The sequence below is a fragment of the Zonotrichia albicollis genome, chromosome 3 (assembly GCF_047830755.1).
Source record: "Zonotrichia albicollis isolate bZonAlb1 chromosome 3, bZonAlb1.hap1, whole genome shotgun sequence".
Classification (NCBI taxonomy): domain Eukaryota; kingdom Metazoa; phylum Chordata; class Aves; order Passeriformes; family Passerellidae; genus Zonotrichia; species Zonotrichia albicollis.
The window spans coordinates 55173022-55195212 of NC_133821.1; the positions used below are offsets into that span (position 1 = coordinate 55173022).

General features: G+C 42.7%; 1 protein-coding gene across 2 annotated transcripts in view; it reads left to right on the top strand.

The window, feature by feature from the left end:
- Window positions 1-22191, top strand: part of SLC35F3 (solute carrier family 35 member F3) — a 163210-nt gene that overhangs the window by 112536 nt on the left and 28483 nt on the right. For both annotated transcript variants that reach the window (XM_074537493.1, XM_074537492.1), the window contains one exon: window positions 4732-5056. In XM_074537493.1, coding sequence (XP_074393594.1) covers window positions 4732-5056 — 325 coding nt within the window. The remainder of the gene's footprint in view (window positions 1-4731; window positions 5057-22191) is intronic.

A 22191-nucleotide genomic window follows, 5' to 3' on the forward strand; every position in this document is an offset into this window, starting at 1 on the left:
TTCTGCGCATTGCTCAGGCAGTTACAAAACATTTGACACGCTGGCAAAATGGAAATACCTTCAGGATGTCTCATTTATGATTGTCAGCAAGACCTGTGAGGGTTGTCCTTTTCAATCAGAATTTTTTTCCAGAAGCCTGATTTAAAGAACTGTTTAAGAATATGCCTACTTTACATTCTAGCCTGGGGAAGCTGGAAGACTTGATCATTATCATTAGGTACATGTTTTGGTGCCTAGTAGGCAGGACCTTAGTCTGTAAGGGTCACTTTCTCACTCTGAAGGGCTGGAAAGGGCACCCAGCACTTGTGTAATGCTTCCTTGCCTGCTTTGCTGAGTAGCTGACAGCTGCTAAAGCAGGTCATTGATGACAGCTAAATATGTTCCTGTGCACTGCACAACTCTGGGTCCAGCAGCGCTGTCTGTGGTGGCTTTACCCTCTGTTCCTGACAGCAGTGCTGGAGAGGTGGGACTCATCTCACCCAGCTTCAGACACCCACACCAGAGACACCTACTTCCAGCTTGTCTCCCCAGACTGTTTGGAGCTGGTGGAGAGAAACAAGCACTCAGAGGGAGTGATTCATCTGGCTTGTTTTAATCATCCACTTTAGGAGGAGATAAATCGTGCTATGGAAATGTCTTTTTTCTGTCTACTAACTATGCAGAAAGTGTAAATCACTGTCTCAGATACACAAGTCGGCATGGCAGATGTCTCAAACTAAGAAGATGAATGCCACCCTTGGTTTTTATCAGTATTGTATTTTTAATATACACATTTAGGTACAGTGTGGTCCTACAGTAAGCCCATAGCTGCCTACCTGTGCACAGGAGTCTTAAGACTCTTGTACAGACTTTAGAAGAGGCCTGGACAGCCTATTTAACGGTGTTACCTTTAATGGTTTAAAGGTTTAGTGTTTTTCCATGCCTCCTTTGCTTCATGGCCTTTGGCTGGGTCTGTGGAGTAAATAGCTTGGGTGTGGATGGCCCTTGCTGCAGGTGTCCAAAGCCACCTGAGGGGGGTCTTAGCCATAATAGAAGAAACAGAAGGACATCTGTTTTCTGAGGCTAATGGCATTGGCAGTAGCTTTGGAGATTATTTCCTTCCTTTGTTTCTGAATGCCATGGGGCAGAGGTTGGACTGAAAGGGAGGGAGAAGGAATGGTTTCATCTGAGATTTATGAGAAAGAAAATGCATAAGCAAGAGGGACAATGAAAAACCAAAATGAGTGAAAGGAAGATAGGCCTTTTTCCTCTACCTCAGTATCTTAATTTGTTCTTTTGAGGGATACAGCAGCATACAGAGCAGTTTGCTGCAGGAAGCAATGGAAAAAACCCATTAAAAGTCTGCAGAACTAAAATTCTTCAATGTCCTGCCTCATTGATTCTAAGACAACATTTTACCATCTTTAAATTCATGTGCATTCTGTTGCCAGCTGACTCTTGTGCAGTGTTAGACAGAGAGAGAGAAGCTTTTCAGCCACGTGTGGATTTAGTGTCACCCCATCTGTGCACCTGTGGTTTGGGTGAGGAAAATATCCCCAGGAGAGACACAGGGACTAGACAAGGCAAAATACAGCTCTGGATTTTGTGTTTGCCAGCTGGCAGGCAAGAGCCCTCCACAGTAAATGAGAGGATGAGACCACATGATTGTATATCATCTGTAGGGGTCCACCCTCTCCAAAGAAAATCTGGTTTTAGGGGGCAGATTATGTCACAGGTATCCTTCAGGTCAGTGGTGCATCCACTGGAAAAGTCTGTGCTCATCTGGCATCTAACTCTCCAGCAGCACAAGCAATCATGAGGACACAATAAAGTTTCACTGACAGGTACTACAGATACTGACAGATATTACAAATCTCAGCTTGTAGCTGTTAATCATCAGACAGTGATTTTTACCCCTATCATCATGAACTCCATTGTGCCTTAGATAAGGTTTTTGTCCCTCCAGTCTGTAGATGTATCAAAAGAATGAACATCCCTAGAAAGTTAACCTTTCAGGTGCAAGTTCATTTTAGAAGTTACACATGCAGAATTGTCTATTGGTGAAAGCAAAATGTTTCTTTTGGTGTGTTTAACACAAAATTAAAGATACCTGGACAAGTAATTTTGCCTGTGTAGCAGAGAAAACATCAGTAACTTCAGCTTTAGGGAGCAATTGCTGTGGAACAGAGTGGAAGGCAGTGATGTTCCTGCAAGCTGTCCAGATGAACTGCTGACTCTTGTGTACGTGCACAGCACAGTGGGGACCTGGCAGGTGGCTTCAGCCCTTCATGGGGGAAAGATCTTCACCCCAGTGTCTGTACTGGGCTGTCTGTCAGCACTGTGTTACCAGATGTTGGGTGTCTGGTGCATCAGACAGTTGTGACTGATTCTCATTTTAGGAAAGAACAACACAGCTCCAGTGTTGTGATTCAGAGCACCTACTCATCTTAAAATCTCATATATCCTAGTGGCTTTAGGCACGTTCCCTAATGTTGAATATCTTCAGCGGGAGTGGTTTAAATCCTGGTTTCCTGTTTCCCTGGGGAGTAACTGCAGAAAGATGTGAATTGCAGATACCCTACTGGCTGTCTCAAGAAGGAGGACCATTTTTGTCTACGTCTCCAAGCAGTTTCAAGAACATAAACTCTGAGTGAAGTTGCATTGATACAGAGGCACAAACTCCTCTTAAGCTCTCGTTTGGCATGCTGGCTTCCTGAATTTATTTTTTCTGTGTGCGGAAACCCAGTGGTCAAAGGGAAGAAGGATGCTGGAGTTTGTTAGGGTGTGTGAGGTGTTTGGTGTTGCAGTGACAATGCCCAGAAGAAAATGTTGAGTGGAAAGGAAAACTTTGGTGATCATTCTAGGACCTGTGTGGTGGACAGCAAAGAGGGCGCTGCCAAATGCTCATTACATGGTGAAGGTAAAAGAAATGAGTGTACTCTTGTTTAGTATAATCTGAACCCTGGCACTGGTCTGTGCAGCAAGTGAGGCAAGAAGCATTAGTTACAAACAATGTATTATTAAGAAAATGTTTTAGAATTATTTTGAATGAGCTGAGCGTTCACAGGCAGTCTGTTTTTTGATTCAAACTTTTGGCAGGTGGCTTGTAACCTTTCCATTATGTGTTTAATATTAACACAAGTGCATATTAACTTTGGACAATTCATTGGCTTGCTGGTGCATCTCTTGTTATGTAGGAGGGTGCCCACACAATCTTCTGTTGAAAGCTGAAATAAGTGGAGAGATCAGATCTCTGGAAGCCACACAAAAAGGCTAGATGTTTATATCTTTACTGCTGTACATTCTTGTTAGATATCAGGTCGTCAAATAGAAGCCACAATCCTCCTTCTTATAAAATACAGCTTTACCAGGCAACCTAATGGAACTTTTAGCTCAGATCATGCATTTCTTTTCTGTAGGAAAATAACTAAATGGTTGTTTCCATAGAAAGAAATGTTTTCTTTCATAATGTATTAGGTGATATAAATACAAATTCAGGTTAGCTCAAAATAAGATTTTCCATTCCACATATGAATTCACACCAAGATACAGAAGGATTTTTTTTTTTTTATGTGGACCTCTCAGTCTGCCTTGAATATTTATAAATGTTTGGAAATTATACAGTCTCTCATTATCCTGGCTTTACTTACATGTTTCCGCTTTTCAATGCAGGCAGTAAGTTCTGGAATTTCAGTTTTGAAATTTTAGATTCCTGGATTTCAGTATGAACTACTCTTAATTCCTGCTTTAGGTGAATGGACCAACTAAACTGCAGTCAGCCTCTTAGAGAAATCCCTGCTGAGTGTTGTGTGTGGGTGACTGACAATTCCAGCAGATGTTGACTGGGGTGAATTTAAGAAAGGCAGGTAGAAGGCCCTGAAGGCAGTGGCCTGCTCCTGAGGTCTGCCAGCATGTTTTGATCTCTCTGGAGCTCAACCAGCTAACCCTTCCTTATTCCTTCACAAGCTGGATACATTATCGACTGACAGCTGTAGGATAGCAGGGCTATAACAATTCATGTTTGAGGGTTGAAGGGGCAAGGTTTTTAGGTGAAAATTTTCCAGCAGCATGCTAGGCTTAGTTATAATGGGGCAAAACTCCAGTCCAGTTTTTGTGCATGATTCAAACTAAAAAAAGTTAGGCTTGCCTGGTCAGAGATGGACTTCAGGGCAGCATGTGGTTTGATCTGGTTTTTGCTATCTGGCTTACAGCCACAGGAGACTTGTTTTTCCAAGGATCACTGAAGTGCCTAGTGATCCAATTCAGTATTAATCATGCTATTTATGTTGCAATAATTTTGCTTAACTTCAAGATTAAGTATGTTACCCTCCTTCTAAGAAACACCATATTCCATAAACTGGCCATTTCTGCATTTTCCGAGACAATAACAATTTCAAGTGTTGTTTTTCCCTTTGCTGCTTTATCAAACTCAATACCACATTTTTTATTCATTTACACATCCTAACAGCACAAGTTAAGGTGGTGTGTTAAGCCTTTCTATGTACATCAAAGCAACATGTAATTTTCACTTCCATTTTACCCAAGGCTTCTAAATCTAGAGGCGATAATTGTTATTTGCCTTCTAATTATGCCTCGGTTCAACCGGAGGCTTTGCAATGATCTAAAAACAAAGGACATTTCGCGGCAAGATCCAGTGGGTTCCTTTGCACCTGACTTCAGACGGGCCTAAGGTTTGAAAACCAAAATGCAGGATGGATTTCCTTAGTAAGGCATGTGTTTTCTTCTCCTCAGGGGATGAGCGCTCCCGGGAGTCTCCGGCCCCAGCCGAGGCGCAGATGCAAGCTGGGGCGGAAAACGGTGGAAGGGTGAGCCGCTGCTGCTGGAAATGTTCCGTGACGCAACTCAAGAAGATTTTCTGGGGTGTGGCCGTGGTGCTGGGTGTCTGCTCCTCTTGGTCGGGCTCAACCCAGCTAGCAAAACTGACCTTTAAGAAATTCGATGCACCCTTCACTCTAACGTGGTTTGCAACAAACTGGAACTTTTTATTCTTTCCTTTGTATTATCTGGGACATGTTTTTAAGTCAGCTGAAAAGCAGTCTCCAAAGCAAAGATACAGGTATGGGAGCTTTTGTTTTTAATCCTGTGGCTCTCGCATGCTGCTCTGCATTTCACCAACATTTTGTTCAAATCAGTCAGTTACATCAAACTCGTGTTTGCTTTCCTCTCCAGGTTTGTTAAAGGTCTCAGTTAATTGTGTGTCCAGTGTTAGGTGCGGTTATTATTCCTCATATAATTTCCAACATATGCTAGTCATGTAATGAAAGTCTGCATTTTCTGCGATTACTTATCAAGAGATTTCTGCAAACACTTTTTTTTTATTAATATCTCTCTCCCCTACCCATGGCTGACTTCTGTGTCAGTCTGTGAGTAAGCTAAGTAAGCTTTTCTTTTCCAAGCTGAGGACCAGAGCAGAGCCTTGAATAGCTGAGTAAAAAGTCCCGCAGTATTTTCCTGGCACTACGCCCTTGACATCAAAGGCCAAGCTCTGATCCCAGTTAAACTTGAGCTGTTATGTTTATTTCCGGGAGGAAGCGCAGTCATAACCAAAGGCAGCACTTTGTCTTCAGCACACCTTGTCTTCACAGCGAGCCAAACCCGCAGAGCCTGAGCCCTGAGTGCCCCGAGTGCCTTCAGGAGAGGCTGAGGATGCTCGGGCTGCTGGAAGGACTGCATCTCCCTGAGCACTCCCTCAGCTCTGCTCTGCTCTGCTCATTTTGGCCTGAGAGGTGCCTGGGACAGGTGGGATGACTCAGCCATCAAGATGTCCCATGTCAGAGAGCTTCCCTGATACGTGGAAGGATGTGAACAACCTTTTCCCCTTCTGTTACACAGTGGGGCTCATAGACTTTTAATGAAGTAGCTCAGAAAAGTAAACAGTAAGAAGTACACATTTCTCAGCTCCCAGCTGTGCGGCAGCAAGGTGGAAACTTACTACAAGAAAAATCTAAGAAACCAGGTTACTCAGGAAATGCTCTACCTCAGATGACTGGGGTTGAGATATTTTACTGCGTAGCCATCATTACAGCGTCTTCATCTTTTAAATAATGTGGGGGCCGCAGATAATGGATATGACCATTCACTGCAGGTTCTAGGGCAGGATCCAGAAGTTCTAAAGGCATTTTCATAAGTGTCATGTTTCCCAAGCTTTAGTCTTCAGGTTGTATTTGTTCACAGCAAATACAGAGATAAGAGGAATATGGAGGTTACAGAAAGATACAGCTCAATCTAAAACCAGCAACAAATGCTAGCCTAAAAGCAAATACCTTTTCATTTCATTGTTTTTAAGTATTTTTCTTCCCAGCTGCTCTCAGATAATGTTTTAAATACCGCTGAATTCTGGGGTGAGCTGTTGTGGTTTGCCAAATCCCTGGGGTTAAAAACCCAGAGCACCGTACTCATCGCTGCAGTAAATTGATACAGCTGGTAGTTTCATGTCTTTTATTAATTAAATGAGGGCTGAATTGAAGAGCAGGTGCCAGCCCTGCAGCCTGTTTGGGATGCAGGGGGACATCATTAGCAGTAGGCTTGCCCAGGCTTCATAAAGTGTGTGTGTTTGTGTGTCTGACAAGCAGACTGAACAGGGTTAACTTAGAGAGGTTTTTCTGGGTGTCGGGGAAGATGTGTACTTTTGGAGATGCAGCTGTGGCTCCCAGCTTTGCTGCAGATTTGTTCTGTGGTTTGGAGCAAGTCACTGCAGCCCTCTGATTTGCTTGTGCTCCCTGTTGTTTTGGAGGAGCCAGTCCTTCAGGAAGGAGGCAGGACTCCTCCTTGCCATGTGTGTACAGTGTCTGCCTCAGCATGTCCCCGGTCTCCACTGAGCCCTTTTGGTGGTGCTGCACCAAGAGTTACTGGGAAATTATTTACTGTTCACCTGCTTGCTCCAATACAGCTGAGGTGTCACATGTGTATATGTCAGTAAACCTGAGCATTACAGTCCAGCCTCCCCTCCTAATTATTCCTTTTTTTCCATGTTATATATGTGTGCAGATGCACAGGGACTTGACAGCTCCAAATGAGGTATCATCATCCTCAGGAAAGCTTGCAGTCCAGGCATGGTTGGACACATTAGGGAGATATTTCAAAGATTTCTGGGTAGTTAAAAGAAGACAATTCTGACCTAGAACTGTAAAGAAATTGGCATAATCACTTTCTACTTCTTTTATCCTTTACTTTCATCTATATTTTACATCTTATCTGAGCTCTCTGGCAAGAATTTGGAACAAGATAAATTAAAAGGCAATAGTGGGAAAAGGTGGAAATATGATATCTCAGTCACCTTAGCAGTGAAGTAGAGAAGGAAGGGGTTCTCAGATCTTGCCTACACAGGCTGCTAAAATCCACAGGTACCTAATGTTTTTGGCAGCAAACCTCCCCCAGGACACCTGCCCATCCACCTCAGTAGGACTGGGCTGACACAGGCAACTACTTTCACACCAGAGCCAGCACATGTGCTTTAGGTACCTCCCTGTACAGTCAGAGGGCATGTAAGAACAGCAACCACCAGGAAAAATACACAAAAGGGGGATCATAAAATGTAGTAACGGTGAATAGATGTATAGTCCCTTCTGCACAGATTAAAAGGTTTATTACAGTTTTTAAGTTCATGTTGAATTATACCAGTATGTATGCTATGCTGTAAATACATTAATTTTTATGTTTTGTAGTCTCACAGAACATACCTGTCATGGACATAAACCAGTTTTTAGTTGATTTATGAGAGAAAACCAGACTTTTTTCCCCTTTTTATGGCATGTATAATAGTAGTAAATTTGCCACCAAAATTTTGTAGTGGCACATTGAATGTTAGAGCAGATTTATTCAGTGTCTTTATCAGATTTTGAGTATTAAGCCACAATGTGAAGTGTTAAGGACTCATGATTGAACCATATTGCATGATAAGGAAGTTGCTGGTTTAGCTGAAGTAGACTATCAGTGTGTCCACACCGTGGGGAGAGAGTCACTCTTCACAGCAAACCAGAACTCATGCATTCACTTCCAACTGCTCCACACTCCCTGATCAGCTCCATCAAATGCTGCCAGCGTTGTGCCCAGGGTTGTGCTCAGGGAGAACTTCTCCCATGGTTGCCACCAAGGATATCGTGGCACAGGACTGCATGCATGGAAGTGGTACAGAGAGCTCTGGAAAGGCCATGGAAGAGCATGCCAGCATCACTCTCCTACTTCTTGTGCAAGTGCTCAGTAGCTTAAAATAGAATTACTGTAACTAAATTATTATTCATTTCAACCATTGTCCAGTCCAGAAATAACACATGTAATGATTTGTGCACCTAATGCATCATTTAAGAGTACTTCATATATTTTGCTTCCAAACTGCTTTATAAAATGACACATTTAATCTGATGAGCTATCCTCCATCATACCTACATTATTAATTTATGACGTAACATAAATTAAAAGCACTAGGGATTAGAACTCCCTGGCTACATGAAAGATTAAATTAAAATCTCTGCAAGATATTGCTTAGCTTTGTGTATGCCTAGGCAGAAAACATGCCTTTTATAAAGATTCACCCTCTATGTTCCAGCTGGGAGGAATAATAGAGGAGTTTGTTCACATTGTAGAAAAATACCTCAGAAAGCTTGTTTATTTTGATGGTATAGTCCTATCTAATGACTTTTTTGAGAAGGAAAGGACTTTCAAGAATGATTTACTGGATTATTTATTTATTTATAATTTAGATCTTGACATTTTATTTCATAAAGATTTAGGATTAAAGAAAACACCAGAAGCTAGAACCTAAATCTCCTCTGAAACCTTGAATGCACCTGATGGGTGGGTGAATGAAAGAATCATCACAGTGCAGCCCCTGCACTGATCTGCAACCATATTTGAACATGTTTTAGAATGTTCTTTATCAGAACATTCTAAAACATGTTCAAATATTCGGAGTTTTGTCTCTATATTGCCCCCAAATTATCTGCCACTAATCCTTCAGAATTTGAAGATTTTTCTTTGAAAACACAGAAAAGGTTACAGATAACACGGAAGTATTGCTGTGTCTTTGAATCAAAATACTGGTGCAACAACGGTAGAGGATGAGCATAGTGGATCTCGCTTTTATGTACCAACATATTGAGGTCACAAAAGTCACATTTGATCTATATGCCCATGGGTTCAGAATCGAGATTTGGGTCTTCAGGGGCCACAGAGTTTCAGTGCCATAGCTTCACTTGAGGTCCAGGAGAATGTGGGCCAGTTTCTAAATGTGTTTCACAGGTATTTCTGCTGTGATGGAAAAGATGGGACTCCAGCCATCACCCGCAGTGGTACAAGGAGCTGAGTCCATTAGTTTGATCCTGACTCACATGAAGTGCAATTCACTGCTCCATGGGTACTGCCCTCCTTTTCTGCAGCAGGCACAGAACCCACTGTTCACCAAACCCCTGGCCATGAGCAAGCTCAAAGGGGAAAGAAGGTCAGAGCCATTTGGCATGACTGGATGCTGTTTTACTATTGATTTTTCAGTGGTTTGTGTTCGTGAGTTTCTCTTTCCCAGCAACATTAAAATGTTGCAGTGTGGTTAACTTTTGGCATCCTGCTGATTTATATTACTACTTAGATGGAAGCTTTGCCACCAGAGCAGACAGCATTAAGAGAATCATAAATAAGCTGTGGAGGCATCAAGACATGACAAATGCAAGTGTTTTTAGCAAATGTCATCCAATGAAGCATGTTTTCTTTCAAAAAACTTCAGTTTATAAACGCTATTTGTCTAATTCAGAACATTATCCTTAAAATAATACCTATTTACTTTGTGCTTCTCAAAATAAAATCACTTTACATTTCAAGTTCACATGAGCTTCTTGGAGAAAATAAAAATAATAATAAAAAACAACCAAGAAACAAAATAAACAATAGAAGTTAAAAGATAAAGTATCTGATTCTTAACCGAGTTTGACAGAGATCAGTTAGGAGTAACTCCAGATTAAATCAGTTTGATGTCTACAGCAAGAGCTCAGTTTGATGTCTACAGTCATCTGTCACCTTTGTGCTTGGTATCAAAATAATTAATTAAAAGATATGGATATTTTACAAGAGGTTTATGATACTTGTAGTCATCTTTATCTGTCCTACAGATATCTGAGAGGTGCTGGAGGTGGAGTGTTATTGATGGAGCACTGTATCACTTCTCTGACTGTTTCCAGTGAATATGCACTTTTCAGTGAATATGCACTTTTCTGCCAGAGGTCCTGGCTGAAGACAAGGCCAAATTGTACAAAGAGCAAGCAGCAGTAGTAGTGAAGCCTTCTGCTGGAGCAGCATGGCGTTTGTGGTAGTGGTGTTGCTGGTGGATGTGTGTCCAGTGTCCAACCTGCTGTCCGCAGGGGATCTAGCTTGGTCATGGAGCATCCCTTTGGGCTTAGCTCCGCTGAAGCCCAAGCCACAGAGCTCAGGGTGATGCTGTTGTTAACTTCTGTTACCACTTCCCAATGAAACCTGCAGTAGCTGCTGTTTCTTGCCTTCTGAAGAGGGAAGTGTGTCCCCATGGGAGGTGGGATTGGTGTGCTGTCACCCCACAGGGGTTCTGGAGGTGGCTTCTTGCTGCTGCCTTGACATAATACAGCTGTGCTGTACCATGGCCAGGTGATTGCATGAGTCGTGGTTTCAGCTGCTTCTTTGGGCAGACTTGTGTTCTTAGGTGATTAAAATTAATGTCATGGTCTCTTGGTCTTCATGCCCCCTGAAAAATTTTCTCAGCCAGATCTCACAAATATGCTCTACAGGCTGCCTGTTCCTGAGAAAATAACAGCTCCAGAGTTTTTCTAGAGGAGCCTCACGTTCACATAAGACTCTTCTGAAGACAGTACCAAGGGTTGGATTAGGGAGGAAATGTAACACAGCTGGTTTCTCGGTGTCACACTGCATATTCCAGCACTGCCAGCTTGGAGCTGAATGTCTGGTTTCCCTACAGAACTCAGAGGGAGAGCAAAACCTACAGCAGAAGCACAAATGTGAGGTGTGTAAGGTAAACAGCAGGAACGGGTGAGGAGAAAGAGAAAAGGCTGTGGTCAAACTGGCAGCTAGTGGGAGCCCTCCACCATCCCAGATTTAGGCACCTAACTAGAATTGAGATACTGCTCCTCTCAACGCCTTCCATTGAAAAGCTTAGAAAACTGCTCCTGGACCATGGGGAAGGTGATAGTTTGTCCCTCCCTCAAATGCATGGTGTGGAGCTTGGTACCTGCATCAGGCTCTTGATGTGAGTGGCTGCCAGAAAGCCACAAAATTAATGGCCCAGTCCTATCTTCTCTGGAGGTAGCTCTCACAATGGTAAGCTTGCATGATGGGCCCAGGAACATAAGGTGGAATTTATAGGCTTACCTCCCTTTTTAAACTTCCTGGAAATACCTTTGAGAGATTTCTTTTAAAGTTCTGTTTGACTAATTTGCTAGTTCCTTCTATTCAGGTAGCTAACACTATCTCTGAGAACTCATGTTTTAGCTTTTGTGAGAAAATGATCATGGGTCCTTCTTTAGGACACCAATCCTTTCTAATTTAACCTCACAGATTATACTTGGAGTTCACATTTGTTTTTCAGACTGTGATGTTCTGAAAAGAGCTAAACATTTGTGTCCTGTGAAAAGCTTTCCCTTAATCTGAAGAGCCTTCTTCTCTTCAGAATCACCTCTTCTGGGCTTTTGGACTTCAGTGAAGTGCTGATTGGGAATAACAATTGGCTACTGCCTGATCAGGACAGACCCACATTCTTTAATCTTGAGCCTGGTTTGCAAAATCATTCCAAGGATGATTGAATTAAGTAATGTCCTGTAATTTTGTCTTGTTGTTCCATTACTTTTGTCTCCTCTGCTGTGGCTTGAACAGATGCTTCAAAATAATTATATTATCTGCCTCCTATGAGGTAACAGTGCTTGAGGCAAGGACTAGAAGGAGAAATAATTGTTCTTGTTACCTGCAGACAGGGCATGTGCTATGAAACGATGTATTTATGTAATGGCTTTTGCTTGGGAAAAAATGCTGTGTCTTGCAGCACCAAATGCTCTCTCTGGTCAGTAGTTAAACTGCATTTCATTATCACTGCCTCTGGTAAGTTAAGCAAGCTGCTAAGCTCCCACACTGCTAGGGCTTTTCTCAGGAGAGCTCAAGAGCAAATCTGCCTCTGCTGGTCCCACCCAAGATGATCTGACCTCTCTGCACTCTCTGAGACCTTGGGACAAAATCAAGACAGGCTGAATGAAGGGACCTCAGGTCACCTCCTCCCTCTCCTGCCTCCAGGCATGACCTGCACACACAGACAGTAGAAGTAGCTGTATTTTATGGCTGGCAAAGGACAAAAAAGGACTGGAAAAAGAGCATAAGATCGTGTTTACTGCATAGAGGAAGAAGCAGAAAGCTGAGGTGAGCATGGATTTGCTGTTTCTCCAATCATCATACATGGCAGAAGGTTTCACAGGTGGCCTTTTTGCAGAAGGCCTTTCCTTTTTGTTTACCTTAGTCACCACACCAAGTACCCTGACCCCCAGTGCACAAACTCATTAACTGGGGACTGTCCTAGATAGATTCTCCACAATGTTTACAGCAGCAACAAAAATAACTACAAGACCCAAGAAGGAATGATAAGGAATTCTGCTTTTGTTTTTTCCAGCCCACATCTGTGTCAAAATACCTTGAAGGCATCTACTTTTAAAGCTGCTTTAAAAAAGGAAAGTGCATGTATGGCAACAGACTTTGTAGCTATAATTAACAGCTCTCAATAAAGACAGATGATACAGTGAGAAGTGTTGGAGCCTGACAGTACTACAGAAGTGGAAAAAACCTATTTGTCCAGCTGCCTAGTGGTTATGGACTGTGTCCAGATTTCCCAGGATTGTTTGTGTTTGTATGAAAAGGCAGCCTCATATAAATGCACATTTACCTGGCTGAGGATCCTGTTCAGTCCAGGTCTCCAGGAGCTGGCCACCCTTGCTTGCTAGACAAAGCTGTAAGTGGTAAAAAGGGACAAATAGCCAAAGGTGGAGGCTGGCAGCAACAGAGATATATGAACAGGGCATCATAAACTGGAAAACCCTACAACTGCATAATGTTGTCTGTGAACATCATAAGGACTTTTGGAGGGAAATAATGTTAAGGTATGAGCTGATGGGCAGACAGGTTCATGTATGTGTTCACACACTTATGTACGAGCATTTTTTGTTTTACAATGCTAAAATAGCTTTCCGAATGGCAGCTTTTTTCCGGAGAATCTGATTCAAACATGGGGAAGGCAAAACCATGTGGTTTTATTACCTTGTTCGCCTCCTTTGGGTGACAGTGAAGACTGCTTCTCTTCATCCTGGCTGTAGAAAAGGAAAAAACCCTCCTGTTGGTTTGTTTCCCAGTCCTTGGGGTCAGGGCTACAACTCAGCGAGTTTAAAGAAAAGAGCCTCTTTTACTTTATGGCTTCATGGTCACTGCCATATCATTTGGGTCTCTTGGCTAAGCAAGCCTACAAAAAGTCTCCTGTGGCTGCCTCATCTGTTCCCTGTTCCTCATGTCTCTGACAGAGATATGAGCTGACCAAGCTCCTCCCGACCTAGGGCTGGTGTTGGCTGCTTTTGGTTTGTTAATTTGTAAATTGTGTCCCTTCTCCTTGGAGCTGGGAGCTGTTTACTCATTTGCTGAAGCTGTTCATTTCATAAGCAGTTAGAGACTGATGCAATGTTCCCTTCATTTCTTCAAAACCCTTCCCCTGCCTGAGTGATTCAGATTCCCACTGGGGGAGTGGGCCTCTGGAAGCCTTATGTGAAGGATGGCATCCCCCATCTCTTCCAGCATCCTCAGCTGTGAAGCCTCAGGGATCTCAAGTCCCTTCAAGCACCTGAGTGCCCCTTCAGCAACAGAGTATTATTAACCTTTATGTATTACATTGCTAAGCTGAGGCACCTTGGATGGTATGAATCCAGGTCCATTTGCTAGAGAAGGACTCTATGTCTTTTCCCTCTGCATCACCTGGCATTTGGCCTTGCATTGCATCTGAAAAAATGTTTTGCTTCACCAAAATACTGCATTTTTTTAACATTATTTTCTTCACTCCATCTATTATAGAGGCTAGCCAGGCCAAGTGAAAATTTTATTTTGCCTTTTCTGCCCTGGAACTGCAGCTTTCTTCACTAGTCTGGCTTATTATACCTTCAGCTGGAGTACATATAGATTTCCAAGTAGAGACAGATAATTCTTCCAATATGAAAACCTCCTATTCAATAGGACACTAGAAAATAGCAGGAATCTCACCTCTCCTTTCAGTACCTCTGAAGAGTGACTGGAAGAAAAATGAAACCATAGCTCTGTAATGTTGTCTGTAATGGAATTTTTTCCATCTAACAAGTGGTGGTCTTGTTAGACCATCTCACCATGATCCCTGAACATCAGGTCATAGAATCATGGTATAATTCCAGCTGCTGGGGACCTGGGGAGGCAGCTCTAGTCCAACCTGCTTAGTTCAGAGCCACATCAGATCTACCTTTTAATTTTGTCAGTGGTTAGTGGTCTGTAGACACTGAATGAGGAGTGACTGTTATTAAATTTAGGTGTGCTTTATTGCATCTTTTATTGTGCTGTCCCTAGTATATCCCAAAATTACACATACCAGAACATATTGCTGTGAATGTTCCCATTCTGCTTCTGCTTGCCCATTTTTGCCAGAGGCTTCTTAAATGTTTTTCTGTCCTCAGGCAAAGAGATGTTGATTCAAACAAGGAGCATTTGATTTATTTTTTATTAACCTCAAAATTTAAAAAGAAATTGTGTTAAGCCACTAAAATGAGAGCTTAGCTAATTTTTAATAATCAAATAAATTTTCATCTAGCATTTTCAGCTTTAATGAAGTTCTCTATATTAAATGTGATGGGTGCAGGCAGCACTTGGTCCTATCTAGAATAATTCCACTGAGTCCCATAACAGAATGCTAATTTTGTCACAGAATGGCAGAGATCTTAAAGATCATCCAGTTCCAACTCCCCCACCATGGGCAGGGACACCTCCTACTAGACCAGATTGCTCAAATCCCCATCCAGCCTGACCTTAAACACTTCCAGGGATGCAGCATCACAGCTTCTCTGGACACCCTGTTCTAGTGCCTCACCACCCTCACAGCAACTAATTTCTTCCAAATTTCTATCAGAAAGTGTCTGCCTGGGTGAATATTAAAAATATCAAGTTAATAACTATTTAGATGTATTTCATCTCACAGAGGGGAACTCAGGTTTTTACCAGCCTGAAATTCACCTCCACATTACTTTTTTTTTAAAGTGTCTTTTGATTCTGGAGAAGTGAAATAGAAAAACTTAGTCTTGAAAAATAGTGTGCCAGAAGAGGATATAGTGACATACAGACACATGATCAGCCTCTGTCTGGTAATATCCATGCAGTCCTGCCCTTGCTCATGAAATTTTTAGCAATTAAGGCCAACCATCTGAAAGTCTTCGAGCATTTAACAAAGAGATCTATTGATTTCACAGGTTTTCCAGAGAATTTACAAAACCATGTTCTTCTGTAGTTCCATATAGATTCTGCCATAATTTTCTGCTTTATCAAGTTCCATGTGTATTTTTTTAGCAGAGTTGCACTCTTGATCGTGTAAGACAGATAACTGTATGGGGGGATGATAAAGACCAGCTAAACTATGGATTGAGGTAGGTGAGGAAAGAGCTAAGTGGCATCAAGCAGAATAAGGAGGATAATTGAAACAAGGAATGTGGTTTCTCTCAGTGTGCAAGCGAGCTGTCAGCAGTCTGAAAAACAAGAAGAACCTTAAAGAGTGGTTAGTGCATGCTTGGGAATCAGAGATGGTGGGCCAAATGTTGTGTGTTGTGGAAGCAGAATGCGTGAGCTCTGCTGAAATGTAACATTTGCATGAGTGATAGTACTTATAGCTGCTCTATGAGCTAAGAGGGCTCAATAAATCCTGTGGGATTTCAGTTTGCTTCTCATTGCATTGCTCATGTATAGGGTGCTGTGGCTGGCTGCTGGCTCTTAGCATGGGATATACCAGGTTTGGCTTGGTTTGACTCAGCTTTGACTCAGCAGCCATCCAAGTTGCAGAGGTCCAAATAAGTCACTCAGAACCACCTAGGGGAAGATATAATGATACTACCAAGAGTTATTTCATGTGTTAATGGGTTTGTTTATTAAAACGAATGAATGTGCAACTAAAATTTGCCAAACTGCTAAAGATATCTTCTTGCAGTCTTTTCAAAAGTAAGCAGTGAATTGGCTTTATTTTCAGGTGAACAGGAGTCATAATGAGGAAATTGCTCTTGAAAATTGTGCCAGTTATATGTATAGTTAGTAGCAAACTTTACTTTTGGCTGGCAAGTTGCAAACTAACTTGTCTGCTGCTTTATATTTCTTGAGCTTTGCTTTGTTTTAAGGATTAAAACAAAACAAAACAAAAAACAGCTGGCTTCCCGGATGTGTTTGCTGCAAGAAACCAGACACAAGTGGTTTCGAGAAACTGGAGACAAGTGTGTTTCCTCCATAGCAATTGTGCTAAAAACAAACTGTTCTCTTTGTCAGTGTGGCCTCAGACACTTTCCACTATTATGCTGCTGGTATCTGGAGTCTCAAAAAGCTTTTTTCTAGCTCAGAACAGTAAATAACCACAGGTTTTGGGGACATGTAGAAACATCTCATTCAGGATATCTGAGAGATGACAAAGTCTTGTTATCAATCTCATGTTGTGATCCGAGTGTGCAACAACAAATTATCCTTCCTTAAGCAACTCAGCTACCAAAAGCTACAGATAGGTTTGTCTTCAGCAAAAGCTCAGCTGTTACAAGCCTTTGGGCTAACAGCCATGACCATGCAGTTCTTCCACATGAAGCATGCTGATGGCATCTACTAGATGTTGTGCAGCTGACAGGAAAAAGATGCAATAGTTCATTAGTTTTTTCATTCCCTTTAATTCAGACATTTTCAAAAGGAATGGCACTGAAAGCTTTGTAGTACTGAAGGTGCATAATAATTGCATCAAAATTGCCCATCTGCGGCTAAAGCAAGATAATTGCCTAGGCGTGTTCACATTTGCAGAAGAGATTTTGAATAATAAATGTTTATAAAGCCCTTCTGTCATCATGTTATCCAATCCTCACCCGTGAGCCAAACTCTCAGTTCATTTATACTCTTTTCAAACCAAAAATATCTCATGTTGGCACAGCTCTGGTGAAGACGAGAATCTGGACTAGTGTAAGTTACCTGAAACTGTCTTCCAGCTCCCCAGCAACATTTAGGAACCAAATGGAAAGAGAATAATCAGCAAACCCTGGTGATTCCCTGCTAGTGTTATTTTCTGTATCTTTAATAATTAATTGGACTAATTACTAAAATTTGGGAATGCCAGTTCTGATGCTCAGTGATGCTGAATGGCACTCCTTCCTGAGGAGCAAAGCTTGTCAAAGGGTCAGAGGCACAAAAAGGCTAAGACATGTGTCCCATCCTGCAAACAGCCCTAAACATCTGTGTGTGGCTTCCAGCAGACATTTCCTCCTCCTCAGGAGCCTCTCTTCTCTGCCAGAGGTAAGGTGTAAGCAGATCCATCCCCACAAGCACAGACAGGCTGAAGATAGTGGCACTGGCAGCAGCAGGTGAGATGCAAGCCATCTTAATTTGGCTTCTCATGGCTGATCTAACCTGCTCCAGCAGATAAGCTCTTTAGCACACACTCAGCTCACCCGAGCCTTTGAACAGAGTCCCTCCATGCTCAACAAAGCACAGACAGCTGAAAGATGTGTCCTGGTTTAAGTGCATGCTTACCTGGTCAATCCCTCCTCCACTGGGACTCGGTTTATAGCTGCCTCCTTGTCCTGATGTTCTCCCCTTTTCTGGCAATTATAGATGTAAATAGCACTGACCAGACAAGATTTGTTAATGCAGCTTTGTTTCTTCTTCAAGAATGAATTAATTGATTTTTCCATTAGACTTGGTACAAATCACGCTGGTGTGCCCCTAGTCCTTGGTGTGCCTGAGTGATTCCCGATAGCTGTGTCACAGTCTTCACAACACATTTCATGCCTCTCCCTGCTCACACTGAGCTGTTCATTCCAGACCACCACTACACAACAAACAAGAGCAGGTGATTTGCAGTGAGAGGGAAAATGTGTCCAGCTGAATGCCAGGTTCACCTGCTTTCTGCCATTGCATGCCACTGGTCTTTCTGCTTGAACAGGAACCGTCATTCCTGCTGTGGGATCCCTTCAACAAAATAGCCACCTGCCTCCCGCATGACCAGCCAGCTGTGCAGCTCTTCAGCTCATCCCAGGTGTTGTAGTGAGATTTCAGCAGGCTGTACCTCCTGTGCAACCCCGGCATGGCCATGGCAAAGCTGACCAGCTCTCCAGCACTGGGAAGGTAGCCAGGTACCCTAGGAGACAACCAAGCTGGTGTCCCCAGCTCCTTGGAGCCCTGTGCATCTCACAGTGCTTTGCCCACCTGCCATAGTGAGGTGCTTTAGATCCCTTCCCTGCAGTGGCAGGGGCCTGCCAGAGGAGCAGCATCTCACTGCTAGGGATCCAGCGGAGATTAGGGTAGCAAAACAGGCATTGCCTCTGCCAGGTTTCTGAACAGATAGCTGAAACCACATTGCTACTTTTGTCACTCTTCCCGGGCAACAATCTAAAAAGAAAGTCAGACTAAAATTAGTAACAATATGAACTAGTGTTCAGTACATTTTTCTGTCTCTTGAGGGCTTAAGCTTATTGAGTAACCTCCCTTTCTCTCAGTTTCATCACAGCACATTAAGTTTTGAGAAGGGCTGAGTTCAAACACTGAAGCTCTTTATTCAAGTTGTGTAGGTGCAGTATTGATAGAGCCAAATTTAGCAGATTCCCTAGTGCACATTTACAGTAAAATGAGCCAGATTTTGTGTTAGGTACCTTGGGGGGAGAGGGGGAAGGGAATGACAGATAAGGATATCGCAGGGCACTGTGACTCTGAATGACTCTGTTGCTGAGATTTAGTGAGGCGTCAGGATATTTTGGGTAGCATTTTTGAGGTTCTGCTCCTGGATTTTCCATTCTTGCTGAAGGCTGTGGTGGAACTGTAAAGATTCAGTTGGAAGGAGTGGTGAACCAATAGTAAAAGCTGTTGGAAATGTCTCCTTGTGGTGTTGTACATATGTGTGTGTTATATACATGTGTATATAGGCACCATTTGATATCAGATACACACTGAGCCCCTTTATCCTGCAAGAACAGGGATTTCCTAGGGGGGTAACAAGCTTGTTTACTTTTGACAGTCTTCATAGAACATCCTGCAGATCAGGAGCTCTCCTGTAAACTGTAAACTGTTGAAAGGAAAGTGAAGCCACAGATTTTGGGCTTTCTAGCTCTAGGATCAATGTGGGGCCATGCTCTCAAATGGGTGGAAAAATTCCTTTGTGCAACAAGTATCTTGCCCTGGGGCTCTGCATAGAAAAGCGCAGTTTTCCTCCAGGATCAGGCCCGAATTTGTTTGCTGAGGGAGCTGGCACCTCCCTTCCTACAGCAGGAAGAATGTTGCTCCTTCTCAAGCATCTGACTGCAAAGCACTGCCTGGTGCTGCCCCCAAAGCCCCTTCCTCCCTGCCTCCAGACAGGGCTGAAGCCCCAGGAAGAGGACAAGGCACCCCCAGCACTCACCTGCCTACAAACCTTCCCAAAGAGAAAACTGTCCTTCAGCAATGTTTTTTGACTCTCTCCTGGACTGAAATCCCACCATGGCTGATGTCCTGTGTGAGCGACACTGTACTTAACCTTCCTACATCTATTTTAAGATCCAAATTGATCACCCATAATTCCTTTTGAAGTTTATGGGTAGTGACAATCTTCAGCCCACTGGAAAAGTCAGTGCATTAGTACCTGAATATGAATTGATGTTTTTAATTTGGTGTGATCCTCCTAGGATTTCAGTGTGAAGGTGGCGTAATCAAGTAATTTCTTGTAGTTTGCTCATTTGTGCTGTCTGTGGAATATTTGTCAAATTATTTTTGTATTATCTTGATGAGAAATTTAATGCATCTCACCAACACCAAATTGTTTGTGTGTTGGTGTACTTTTTAGGATGATTTATGCAAACATTAAGTGTGATTGCAAGCCATTTCCTAACACACGTAAACCTCAATTGTCAAAGATCTCCAGGGATGCTCTAAGTTTCAATATCAGCTTCACATAAAATGCAATTACCCCATTCTGGTGGTGAACATGAGTAAAAATGGATATGGGGAGTTACGAAAATAATAGCTTATTTGTTATTTCACAAATCACAATCCCTCCTAAGAATTCATTGACCACATACCCTCAACTTGGTACATTCGTCCTTGTTACATATGCTATTGATAATGAAGAGAAAAGACTAAATATATTTTTACTGAACAAGCATAGCAGCAAAATAAAATTCATATGAAAGAGCAAGCATTATAGATAGATTAGTCTTTTACTATGTAATTTGAAGATATTATTCCATGTTTTCTTTTCGGACAGTTGACATTGTTTGCTTCCATCTCCTGTATAATCTTGAAGCTGCCTGCTCATCCTCTCTCACATGCTGGGATTATTTTAGTTTATGTCTCAGCCCACCTACCAACTATTTCAGCTCCTGGGATGCAGTGAGCTAATTAATGCATCCGTCATCTTACATGTTCTTCAGATGCCACGAGCAATAAGGAGACTCAGCCTTAAGCTTTGATCTCTCGCTTTTCTCCCAGGCTCAGGGCTCTGTGGCTTAACTCAAGGCATACACATTTTCGTTGCTGAACAGTTCATTCATGTATTTTTGTTCTCTATTTATTGACTTCTAATTCCCTTCCTCTCCTAGACACATGCTATATTAAATCTCCATTATCTAAGCCCATGTCTGCTTTTCCTAGCTCACACAGTCATGCAAGTGTCACTGTTGCTTAATATTTGTATGAAATTAGCAACCAGGAAATCCTGATCTGGACCAGCTTGTGCTAGGGTGCTTTTTCAGCAGGGGAAAAACCACAGCACCTGTGCCACAGAGTTTGCCATCAAGGCTGAGGCACATACCTGCTGAAGCCTGCCATTTTCCATTGAACTGGTGAGGTGAGGGCTGACCTCCTGGCTGCTGCTCAGCAACCTGTGGAGGGGCTTTGGTCCCACAGTGCCTGCCAAGGGAAGGCCTTGTCCAGGGAAGGGCAGCAAAGCTGGAGAAGGGTCTGGAACACAAGTCTCATAAGGAGCAGCTGAGGGAGCTGGGGTCATTTAGCCTGGAGAAAAGGAGGTTTGGGGGGGACCTTATCACTCTGTACAAGTACCTGAAAGGTTGTAGGGAGGTGACATCAGTCTCTTCTCCCAGCCAACAAGTGACAGAAGGAAATGAGATGGCCTCAAGTTGTGCCAGAGGAGGTTTAGGTTGGGTATTAGGAAAAATTTCTTCATGGAAAGGGTTCCAATGTCAAACATTGGAACAGGCTGCCCAGAGAAGTGGTGGAGTCACCATTCCTGGAAATATTAAAAAAATACGTGGCTGTGACCCTTGAGGATGTGGTTTATTTGTGAACATGGCAATGGTGCTAAGTTGATGATTGGACTTGGTAACCTTGGAGGTCTTTTTTGACCTTAGTGATTCTATGATTCTTTGCCTCTGAGGCTGGACAGAAGGACAGGGACATCAAGGAGGTGCTTTTCTCATCTCTTCATGGACCTCACCATGAACCTAAGGAATACAACATGTGACGCAGTAGCACAACCTGGCAGGTGAACAGGAAGGGAAATAGTTACAAACATCCTCGTAGATGCAAATAACCCCAGGATTTTCAAAAGGCCCAGTTCCTCTTCTGCCTGAGATCTGCTTTCTGCCAACATAGTGCCTCAGTCTCCCCCAGTTCATGTCAGAATGTGACAAAGGGTGTCCAGATCTCACTGATGACAGTGACAGAGGAAGCCCTATGTGAGAAGCAGGCAAATGACAAGTTTCACTGCAAAGCTCCCCCAAAAAGCTTGCAACACTGAGCTCAGCCTGGCTGGGCTGGCTTAACCAGAAGTAGTTTATGAAATAAAAGGTTGAAAGAAATCTCAGAGTTTTAGAAAGATGTAAACATGTTTTTCCAGATAAAGCCAACAAGTTATTTGATTAAATTAATCTATGTCTGAACTTAAACTGAGGTAAGTGCTTACAGGGTATGTAGGCTGTGATAAATCTCCAGCAGCAATTCTGTTAAATTTTTCAACACCCCCTGCTA